Source organism: Melanaphis sacchari, unplaced genomic scaffold, assembly GCF_002803265.2.
Source record: "Melanaphis sacchari strain LSU unplaced genomic scaffold, SCAv2.0 Contig8_pilon_pilon, whole genome shotgun sequence".
NCBI lineage: Eukaryota > Metazoa > Arthropoda > Insecta > Hemiptera > Aphididae > Melanaphis > Melanaphis sacchari.
Window position 1 is genome coordinate 1,284,206 of NW_020271635.1, and position 11,902 is coordinate 1,296,107.

The following is an 11,902-nucleotide window of genomic DNA, read 5'->3' on the forward strand; positions in this document are numbered from 1 at the left end:
ACTTCTGGAACTGATAACCAACCGGAATCTGATAAGACACCAGTAGAACAAAATAATCAGGATAGTCCTCAGTCAGAGAATGCATCTGCAACTGAAGTTCCAAAAGTAGAAAATGAACCCACTGAACAAAACAAACCAGTAGTTGATAGTACTTCTGGAACAGATAGCCAACCGGAATCTGATAAGACGCCAGTAGAACAAAATAATCAGGATAGTCCTCAGTCAGAGAATACATCTGCAACTGAAGTTCCAAAAGTAGAAAATGAACCCATTGAACAAAACAAACCAATAGTTGACAGCACTTCTGGAACAGATAACCAACCAGAATCTAACAAGACACCAATAGAACAAATAAATCAAGATAGTTCCCAATCGGAAACTCCATTTTCAACCGAAATTTCATCCACACCTGAAAGTCCACAATTAGAAAATAAAGTACCTGACAGTAATCCTATACAACCAGTATCACCAGTAGCTTCAGAAAATAATGAATCAACAGAACAACCAAATGAAGAAAATATTATTTTTGTTGTGTCACCTACATCATCTCCACCATCCTCAGATAATCAAGTTAAAGGAGAAGAAACGACTTCAATAATCAATGAAAACAATACCAGTGATAATTATTCTTCTACAGAAAAAAACGAAGACAAGACAGTTGAAGTTCTAAAACCATCAGCTGATGACAAAACTTCGTTTACTGAAAACACTGATACGTCCAATATATTACCAGCAAAACAAACTGAAACAGTCACAGAAAGCCAAAATGTGGTACCGCAAGCTAATGAAGAAAATAATGAAAATTCAATAAATTTGAAGCCAATTGATAACAAAGGTAATAGTGATGGCGTGACAGATAATCTAGTTAATTCTCATGAACAATTACCTGCTATCGCTGAACATAATGATAATAAGTTTGGATCTAACAATCCAGTGAGTTTGGAACCAGTGCTTACACCAACGACTGAAATAAACTATGATGTTAACACAGAAGTAATAAATCACGGTGTATTGGTAGACGACCCTTCATCTCAAGAAAATCAACCCATCGACGTACATTCAGATGAAGAATTAGAAAGCGCTCTTAATGCCGATTCAATAGACCAACTTATTACTCATCAAACAGAAACTCCAACTGAATCAGAAACGTCCACAAATAAATATCCATTGTCTGCCGATGAACACGCAAATGATATTACTACTTCTTTGCCACAACAGCAAATAGTTGAAAATAATATTCCTTCAGTACATCCTCAAGTTATTAATTCTGGTGAACTAACAACTACAAAAGATGAAACGAAAACACCAAACAACTTTTCGACAAACGACTCACTTAATCAATCCTCCGAAAATTATGTACCAACTGAAATAGTTGGAGTACAAAATTCTGAAGATGTTTCCAATCCAACTGAATTGCCTGTATTGCACAATAACAATGGCGATACACCTGAACAAAACAATGAAAGCTTCATTCCTCAGGAACAATCACAAGACGAGAATGTTAACAAAATTGTAGATCAGACGACAATTTACCCAGATACTTCATCAGATGAAAAAAACAATTTTGTAACGAGCACTGCATCATATCTTAATAACGTTGATAATGTTACACCATCTTCTGATAAAATAGAAACTGTTTTAAATGAAAAACCAGTTAAAAATACATACGAAGACATTTCAGTTGAAAGTGCAACTATTCAAGCAATTTCAGGTAATATAGATAATAATGCAGACAATTTAGTGACAACAAATATATATGGTGATTTACCATCTACAGATGCACCTGGAAGTCAAATGGTTGAAAATGAAGTAAGTCCATCGGTAAATCCATCTAATAATGTTGAAACTAACGTAAATAATGATCGACCTGAAAATGTTGTACCACAACTAAGCTCTAATGAAGGATCAACTCAGTACAACGAGGATGATAGCTCAACAAATAACCCTATCCAAGAATCTTCGAGTGTAAATATTATCAATGATGTAGATGCGAGTACCAATGTACCATATAAGCCAAGCCCTAATGATATAAACCAAGATTCAAATACTGAATCTGAGTTATATACAACTCAGTCGCCAACTGAATTACAACAATTAAACGTTTTTCCTATAGTAAATAATGGAAACCCGTCTGAAAGTCTACAACATTCTGACAAACCATTTGTATCGAAAACGCCAGATTACGTTATAGATATAACTACATCAGTTTATAGTGAATCATCAAATGCTCCAGAATCGATTATAACAAATGGCCCAATAGATTCTGTAAGTGAAGTAACCACATTTAATGTGGACAAAAATAGTGACGTGGTAACAGAATCTTATGAAAACGTACAACCAGGAGTACCAGGAGAGGGAAGTTGTTTGATCGATTTTGTGACTTACGCACACAAAGCTGAAGTGCCGAAATCTAACCCGTGTCATGAAAAATGTGAGTGTTTAAATAGTATAGTCACGTGTACTTCTGTAAACTGCCCACCTGCACCACCTCAGCACAAAAACTGTATACCTTTACACCCAGGAAACGAATCGTGGTGTTGCCCAACATACATGTGTGGTAAGTTATTATATGAAAATTTATTGAGTTTAAATAAATATTTATGCAAGAATATTTTTACTGGAATTGTTTGGTATATTAAAACATTTCCAGTACAAATTGAATAAAAACACGACATAAATTAAATGTAAAATACATCTTATAATTTTTATTTTACAGAAGGAGGCATAGAAGGAATGTTATTTGATAATCATAATCAACTTGGTTCTCCTCAATTAATATCCACCGTGGTATTAGAAGATAAACCAAGTGAAGTTGACGAAAAACCTCAAACCGATGAGGAAGTTTCAAGCACACCCAATTCTCAAGTTTCTCAAGAATACAACACTTTATCACCATCTCAATTCGATTCGAACTCTAACATAAATTCTGAAGGTGGTATCGGTGTGACTGAGATTCCAGCACATACTGAAATTCCTAACAGGCCAATAGAAGATTTTGTAAACACAGATAATGAAAATGATGTATCAGTAACTGCTGTTAACCTTGAAACAATAGTCAACGAAAACCCAGCCAATGGTGATAAACCAGAAGAAAACAATAAACCAATCGAAAGTGTTCAACCAATTGAAAATACTGGAGTAGATTATACAACAACTTCTTACGTAACTGATGATCAATCATTAACTAACAAACCAGAAACGCTAAATAATAACGAAGAACAAAATGAATTGCACAACACGGTCAACGAATCACAAGACTATCCAGCACCATCAACCCAAGTACCAGAGAACTATGAACCTGCAGTAACAAATGTACTTTTCGGTAGTGATCTAAATCGACCAGAACAAAACTCCGAGTCAGACGTCTCAATATCCGTCACAACATATAAGCCTAACGACTCTATTGTAAATCAACAAGTTGATACAAATAACAAAGGAAGTGTAGAGACCAATAATCCATCTGCCAGTGAAGATCCTCACACAAACCCCACTAATATAGTAACAGATTTGCCTATGGGTGAAGTTAATCCCTCGGAAGAAGGAACTCAAACGCCAACAATTATAGCTGACGAAAACCCTATAGTTTCCGGAAATAACGTCGATGGCTTAAGACCAACAAGTATTGATGACATTATTTCGTCAGTTTACTCTGTCAAGGACTCTGTTAAAAATTCATTAGAAACTTCATCAAAACCTACTCAAATCTCAAATGAAGAAATTGGATTATTCGAAAATAATTACCAATCAACAATCATACCGGAAGATTCCTTACCGGATCAATACAATAATGAATCTCAAACCACAGTGAGTAGTGTAAACAGTACTCCAGAATCTCAAAAAACAGATGTGACGAACGAAATCTTGCCAGAAAGTCCCTCGGTTACGACGGAAGCAAACATTTCCCTACCGTCCGAAAACGATACAGACGGATTAACAGGAGTTACCCAAATTCCAAACATTCCACCACAACCCGAAGTAAATTCCGTTGAACAAGGAGTATCTACTGATTTATCATCAAACGGTCCCGAAGTTGAAGCGACAGTTGATGATAGTAAAATCCCAGTGGAATCTCCAACAACACAAAGTTTACCAAGTTCCGGTGAGCAAGACTTGGCGAACAACGGACCGGAAACTCCTAGCAATCCGATCCTGTCCCAAGTTCAGAACGCTGGCGACCCAAGTACTGACTCACCATTACCGGAAGTACCTTTAGTAGTCGATGACAACAAGACGCCTGAGATCAACACACCATTGTCCGAACAACATGAGGTGCCTGTGCATGATATAGAGATAGCAGTCAAGCCGGCCACAGAAGAAAAACCAGATGTCGTGAATAGTCCAATCACATCGGATTCGGGCGTACCAGCAGAAGTCCTGACACAAGCGGTGGTAACAGGCCAGCCAATAGTCAGTACTCCAGACGACAGTGACAAGAGGTTTGGTGAATCGAGCAGTTCATCGTTCCGTCCACCTGTCCAAGTTGGAGACGATAACAAACACGAAAATGAACGTCCTCGGCCGGAAACCAGTGACACTGTACACATACCACTGGATACAGAAACGCCTGCGTTCAACCCTTCTACAAACGCTCCACTTGCAACTTACCCCCACAAACCTTCGTACACGCCAATCCCTCAATCGACGTGGACACAAAAACCATTCCACCAAGATTCCACATCCGAAGCGCCTTTGCAACCAGATCAAGGTTTTCCAGACGAGTATGACGATGAAAATGAAGCAGTTTACGGGCCAGGCACATGCAGGTGAGTGATGACAATGTTATCTTATACTTCAGTTTGAAGTAGGGGGATATTTACCAATCACCTTTCTATGACAAATGTAATTAGTCTTATTTTTATACGACTTGAACGTTTTTATCTCGCATGAAATACATCATTTCGTGTAAGATGTTATTTTATATTTAATATATTTATAGATTAATTGTGATTTTTATTATAATTTATACAGATACGGTGGCAAGATATATGTTTCTGCTCAGCAAGTGCCCAGAGACGACCCGTGCGATTTCTGTTTCTGTTTCCGAGGCGATATAATTTGCCTACAACAGAGCTGCCCACCACCCATATTTGGATGCTACCAGGAGAACATACAAGGTTTCTGTTGTCCGCGTTACGAGTGTCCAGTGGCCCAGGCCACGTCTGTTAACGTTACCACGACTACCACTTCAACCACAACCATGGTGCCACCACATTTCTTCGCCAACGCCTACCGAGGGGCAGCCAGGCGTACCGGATGTCTTATCCACGGACACGCTTATCGCGTGGGCGAAGACGTAGGAATTGCTTCTGGTCCTTGTCTCGAGTGCATGTAAGTATACTAGATTTTTTTTCTAAATAATATTATAACTCGGCTATGCGATATAAATGTTGATAATACACTGTATGGTTAGTACTTTGCTTACTGGTCTAAATAAATATTGAAAATTATTGTTAACAATCAATCTTTCTTTGCCTTTACAAATTTTAACAAATAATAAAAAAAAATTATATTTAAATCTATATACTATTAAATATTAAGCCATAAAATAATTATCAATAGATATAATAATTATATAAATTATAAATTATAATAGGTGTTATAATTAATATTATATAGTTGTCGAGATAACTTTATATTAAAACAAAAATAAATTATTCCTTTGTATGAGTATATATTAACTATTGTTTTCGATTTTTCAGATGCGGTTCCGACGGCAAAATGAAATGCGATCCTAAGCCTTGCAGTCCAGAGCCTTTGCTCAGAAAAATGATGGCCGAAGCAGTCGACCAAAAAAGAAGGTGAATAATAAGAAAAATAACGTTCAACGACTAAGTGCCAAATACCACAGTTAACGATAACACGAGCAACGAGAACCAAAAGTAGACGACCGTCAATTTTTTTTTTATTTTACCTTTTTGAATTTTTTTCTCATTATCAACCACACCGCACGAAATGTCCACTTTCGCGGCATTGCGTTGCTCAATACATAAATACCATCACTATTACGACGAAAAAAACAAAAGACAAACATGGTATGCCATCGTGAAAACATTGGAGACTGGTTCTAATGAGTATTTTATATTTATTACGTTTAGTTTATTAAAAAAAAATAGGTTAGTTATTTATTGTAGTAAGACACCTTTAGAATGAACATTAATTGTTTACATCAATTTTTTCCAAGCGATTTTATACAACTGAATTAAATTTAACTTAACTATACGTTTATAAATTTAGAAAACATAATTTAGTATAATATGTAATATAAATAATATAATTGTATGCATAATGCCATAACGGTAAGCAATACACGCCACATTGCTACAAAAAATACTATTTTATAAAACTTTTATACTTCGTTTTGTATTGAATTGAAAAATCTAACCGTCCAAACAATTCATTCCGAATTTCTTTCTAACAATAAATTTTTTATCGTATTACGCATCAAATCGCTGCCATTCACTCGTAATTTTTTAAGAATTAAGTACGAAATTATCCACCCAATTATATTATATTTCGTTTTAACCAAGCCCGATCCAGTGTTCATGGTTTCCAAGATGAAATTAAAAATGTTTTATATAATTATTATTATAACGTTGGATTTTTATCTGAGTAGTTTAACAGGCAGAAGTCAATTTATCTACTTAGGTGTATTGTGTACAAACATCACAAAAATATTATGAAAATCTATAAAAATATTTGAAAAACTCAAGTCCGAAAAATCGTGTTTGTTCATTAAATACTAAAGAATTTTATTTTCGAAACGTCTTCTGCCTCTCGAACACACAGATAAACAATGCTACACAGATAACATGTAAATATTATATATTGTTCATAAGTTTAGGTATATATTATTACTTATAAAATAAGTTTATGATTAACAATTAATATTATAATTAGGCCAAAAAAATTATCTACTTAATATAAACGAATGTATTTCAAATAATGTTTTGCCAATAAACTAAGTACCTATGTATTATGTGAACAAATATATGTTTAGATCACATTATAGAATTCTTTTTTTTTTAATTATTATTAACTACTGTTTAAATTAAATATTGTACTTTTATACATAGCATATTGTGTGTTTTATTGTGAATAATATTTTTACTGACGTTTTTGTGATACAAGTTAATAATATTAATATTACCTACAAAATGTATTATTTCTTTTTTACAAAAATATATTCTTAATGCCTTGTACATTGTACTATTGTACTGCTGAAAGTTACAACTGAAATATCTGTGAAAATCTTAATATAATTTTTACTTACAAATGTTATTCTATATTATTTTGTCTCGACTATGCTTGGCTGAATAATAAGTGTATATATTTAAAAAAATTAATTCAAATACCTAATAACGGTTTTAAATCACCCTCAAATTTTATTTTTAAATTTATTATTTACTGTTTATGTTACCTATTCAATTTAATGGACTATATTAATTGTTGAAGGTTATTTAAAAAGAAAAATGGATGTTTTTTTAATGAGTACTCAAACTATATAAATTTATGAATTTAGGTCCAGAATTTTATAACACACTTACACCCAATTTTAAATAATTGTTTCCTGGACAAATGAAATATTCATGTCAAAAAATTATTGAATATTATACTATTATAGAAAATAGAAATAACATTTAACCTACCACTTATAAAAAGGATTCATTTTAAACCAACAAAGTATTTCAAGACAGTGTTATAAAATGTTTGTTTATTGTTACATTAAAAGTTACTATATAGTTTGTATGTATGAATACTTTCAAAAAGGAGTAATTAACCTTATTAGATGAGGTTTATTAAATAATTTAAATGCAACAAAGTATTGACCAAAATACTTCATACTTGTCTAGTAGTACCATAGATAATAGAATATTCTATAATTAATGACAGTACTAAAACAATAATTTTGTTTCTTATGCTTTGAAAAACAACCAAGTTGCTGTTATAGGATTATTATTGCTACATTTTTACATTTTTAATATTTCATCTAATTTTCAATAAATAAACATTAGTCGCGCTAGGTAATAAATATCATAATAGTAAGACATAACTAAAAATAATATTTACACACAAAATCAAAAATCATTACCTATTTAATAAAACAGGTATAAATGAATAGGTTGGGTGAGGACATGAGGTACTGTAATTTTAAGAACAAGACAAAATAAAGGTAATAATATTATAATCATTCTATTTAAAAACAATCAAAATCTAATTAATAAAATATTTAAGTTTGTAAAAGGTAATCATAATAATAGGTTAACATAACTACACATGGAAATGTAAACTTTTACATATTTATGTTGTCAAAACATTGGCATCTGATGTTACTCAAATGTATATATAAATATTAATTGATATCTAATTTTAACGATAAATACAATTAATATAAATATAACACTATGAATTATGTAATAGTAATTCGATAATTTAAAAAAAAATTAGAAGAAAATTTAAAATGTTGATGTTTGGAATAAAATATATCTAAAAACAACAACATTATTGTACTATTTTATAGGTTTTAACTCAGCAGATCTTTTTTCGATTTCACTAGACATTTACCAACCAAGACGCCACACAAAGCTATCATGGCTACACCAATACCAGTTTTCCAAATGAATAAAATTGATTCTCGTAAACTTGGAATAAGACTAGACTGGTTTGGACTGTATTTATGTCTAAAAATAATAAAAATTCAATAAGACTTCTATATTGATTGTCTTTACAAATCTAGTAAAAATTCTAATACAAATTTTTAGTTATAAATTTATAATAATACATACGGAAGGGAAGCCATTGTAGCTAAATTTGAGTATAATTTTTTTCCTTCATTTGAATTTATGAACATGTACGGTGCTGATAATCTATTCTGTTTGCAAAATTGATCTGGTTGTAATATATAGTCTTGTTTCATTAAGGGTCTACCTTTATCATTTGCTACAATCAAAACTGGGATATTTCTGCTTTGATAATATTTCTGCAAATAATAAATTATAATTAAATGATGCAAACAAATGTAATATTTAAACTAAGATTAAACTTACTAAATAAACATGTGCACTATATTCAAACGAACAACTCTGCGAAGAATCAAATACTAAACACACTACATCACATTTAATGTCTTTTTTAGTCAAATGATTTTCACTAATTGGCTTTATTTCTTTCAGAACTAAATATTTGTCTTGGCCGTACACTTGAACACGATTAACTGATATTATACTTGGTTCCTCAGTATCTTCCAAGTGATTCTAAAATATTTTCAAAAAAATCTTATTTGTGTCTTCATCAAACATAATATTTCTATTTACTTCAATTTTTGCAGTTTTGACATGCCGTTTACATATTGTCGACTTCCCACTTCCCTTGCTCCCGATCACATGGCAAATATATACTGATCTCTGGGACTGTTTCTTTTGTAAATCAATTTTCTTACTCCTAGTAACTGCAAAAAAAAAAAAATTGAATTAATTTTGTCTCATCTTTTTTATTTTTATTTTTATCTTACCTTGAATTCCTGAAAGTTGGTTTTCTAGCTTCATGTTATACCCTAGCATTGCTAGATATGCTAATGTAGTATCGGCTTCAATTAGAGTACAGTAAGACCAAAAAGATAGCCATCCTTGTGATGTTATCCATCCCTAATGGTATTATATAAACATTAATTCAATAAAAACTTAAATAATTTAATTTAAAAAAATGTATTTACTTTATGATTTGTATTATATATGCATTTCCTTAAAAGTTGTGGGTCTTCTGTACACATGGAAAATAATGATTTCAACTCAACAGGGCTTAAACAATCATCTTTATCTTTGTCATGTATTTCAAATAAGCGCGACAAAAAATATTCACCTTTATGAGATAACTCAATGGTACAATATTTATCTACTTTTAAACTACAAAACAAATATGGTATTAACATAATTAAGTGAATAGGCTTTAATATGTGTAATATACTTAGGATGAAGGTAGCTGTATGAAAAATTTAAATTGTCATCATATCCAAATTTTCTAATTACAGTCCATGTTGTTTGTGCTTTTCCTTTTAATATAAATAACATATGCAGGAACAAAAACCCTATATTTTTTTAATAACATTGTTTATTAGAATACTTTAGAGTATCAGCATTATTCATTAATTAATATTCATTCAAATAACCTTATGAGACCTCATTATATTTATTTTTTAATTTAGCTTATACTTAAATAACATACTGTAATCAATATTTTAATCTAATACTTATTACATTTACATTTAAAAAATACCTTCAAGAGTAACACAGTTTGATGGTGAAATTCCACGTTCACAGTTCATATTGATAATAGTTTTTATGCCATTCAATTGTTGTAAAGGCAAATGGGAATCAAAACAATGACGCTGGAAATTATTTAATTCTTCATCATTAAGCAGTCCATCGTTATCTGTGTCGCAAATCTATAACACATTGCTTTAAATAATAAATATTCAACAATTTAAAATAATATTTATGATTTACTTTAAATACACGACATAGAGCTCTTTTACATTTTTCAGTAAGCTGAAATAATAATAATTATAATTATTGAAAAATGTTTACTTAATTATTTAACAAACTAATTGTGTATAGCATACAATTTTATCCTCAACCGAATATAATGGAGCTGTGGGATGTAGAATTGCTGTTTGGGCATAACAGAACATTTCACTAATATTCATCAACATTTTTGCTGAACACTAAAAAACACATAAAGAATTAATTTAAATCAATTTAAAACATTTCATAATATTTACTTGAACATAGGTTTCAATTTCTGGATATTCATATAAAACATCTTCAACAAGCTTTAAAATAGAAATTATCAAATTCAATAAATTAATTCTTTAATAGTTAATATAATAGATTAGATAGCTTATTTCTTACAGATTATTATAAACTTACATGCATTGAAATACTATTAATGAGATCACTTTTATTTCCAACCAATATAACAGGGTGAAATATATCGCTGTTTAGTTGGCAGTCCCTCAGTAATGGCATCCACTTATCTTTAATATTTTGTCGGCTAGAATCATCTACCACTGAAAATACCAGGCAAATCACATCTGCGTGACGTATCTGTTCACATAATTCTTCATTATCTTGTTCATTTTCTAAAATTATATGACCAATATGTTAGTTATATATAGTGAAATTAATAAATTAAATGAACACCTACCATGGTAATCAATAATATCTGTAGGCACCAATTCAGGGGTAACTTCAGCAGGAATCGTTATTGTTTCAGCTCTTCCAGGCACTTCTTCCAAAAATTCTTCATTGACCAAAGATAATATGATAGACGTCTTACCAACATCCCTGTCGCCAACTAATAAAATACGTACCGATCGCCCGGCTTGTTTTGGTCCCATTTCAGAAGACATTTTTTACTGAGCATCAACTGTTGAAAAGTTGAACAGTGTATTTACACAGATTTAATTATAAAATAATTTAATTGTTAACCACCAGTGGTATCAACAATCATAAGTTATTTTTAGTAATAAGCTCACTTGAATATTTAGAACATTTTATTCTCATACGATGATGGTGATCTTTTAATAAGCAACACAATAATAAAAGGCTTCAACCATAAAAATGATATTTTAAATTCTTGTTTTTGATACTTCTAATACTAGGCACCAGTATTTCGGTCATTCAACGATCGAAAACAGTAAAGCTATCAGTAATCAGTATAACGTACTGATAACAGAAAATTGATTTAACTTTACTGAAAGACAGTATGGCCAATAAAAATACGGCTGATTCGTCTTTGGATAACCGCTTTACCTAAAAACACAGAAGTACGGTCTAAAAATTGGCTAAGTAAATTTTAAAATTTTAAATATTAATAATAAATTACTTCACTCATGTTTTCATGTTTC

The 11,902-nt window shown here is 31.3% G+C and overlaps 2 protein-coding genes across 4 annotated transcripts in view; one reads left to right on the forward strand and one right to left on the reverse strand.

Annotated features, from left to right (window-relative positions):
- Positions 1–6,884, forward strand: part of LOC112602680 (mucin-17-like) — a 61,980-nt gene extending 55,096 nt beyond the window's left edge. For 2 of the 3 annotated variants that reach the window (XM_025350885.1, XM_025350886.1), the window contains exons 10-13: positions 53–2,557; positions 2,717–4,763; positions 4,969–5,328; positions 5,700–6,884. In XM_025350885.1, coding sequence (XP_025206670.1) covers positions 53–2,557; positions 2,717–4,763; positions 4,969–5,328; positions 5,700–5,802 — 5,015 coding nt within the window. In that variant the 3' untranslated portion in view covers positions 5,803–6,884. The remainder of the gene's footprint in view (positions 1–52; positions 2,558–2,716; positions 4,764–4,968; positions 5,329–5,699) is intronic. The other variant, XM_025350887.1, reaches the window with a different exon arrangement.
- Positions 6,885–8,521: 1,637 nt separating this feature from the next.
- On the reverse strand, positions 8,522–11,404 carry LOC112602532 (mitochondrial Rho GTPase). Its single transcript, XM_025350649.1, has 13 exons — positions 11,200–11,404; positions 10,923–11,134; positions 10,775–10,825; positions 10,616–10,717; positions 10,500–10,541; positions 10,270–10,438; positions 9,961–10,081; positions 9,710–9,899; positions 9,509–9,641; positions 9,312–9,445; positions 9,045–9,251; positions 8,784–8,977; positions 8,522–8,678 (listed from the first exon to the last, which is right to left on the reverse strand). The coding sequence occupies exons 1-13, from the start codon at positions 11,402–11,404 to the stop codon at positions 8,522–8,524; spliced, it is 1,917 nt and encodes a 638-aa protein (XP_025206434.1).
- Positions 11,405–11,902: the final 498 nt, after the last annotated feature.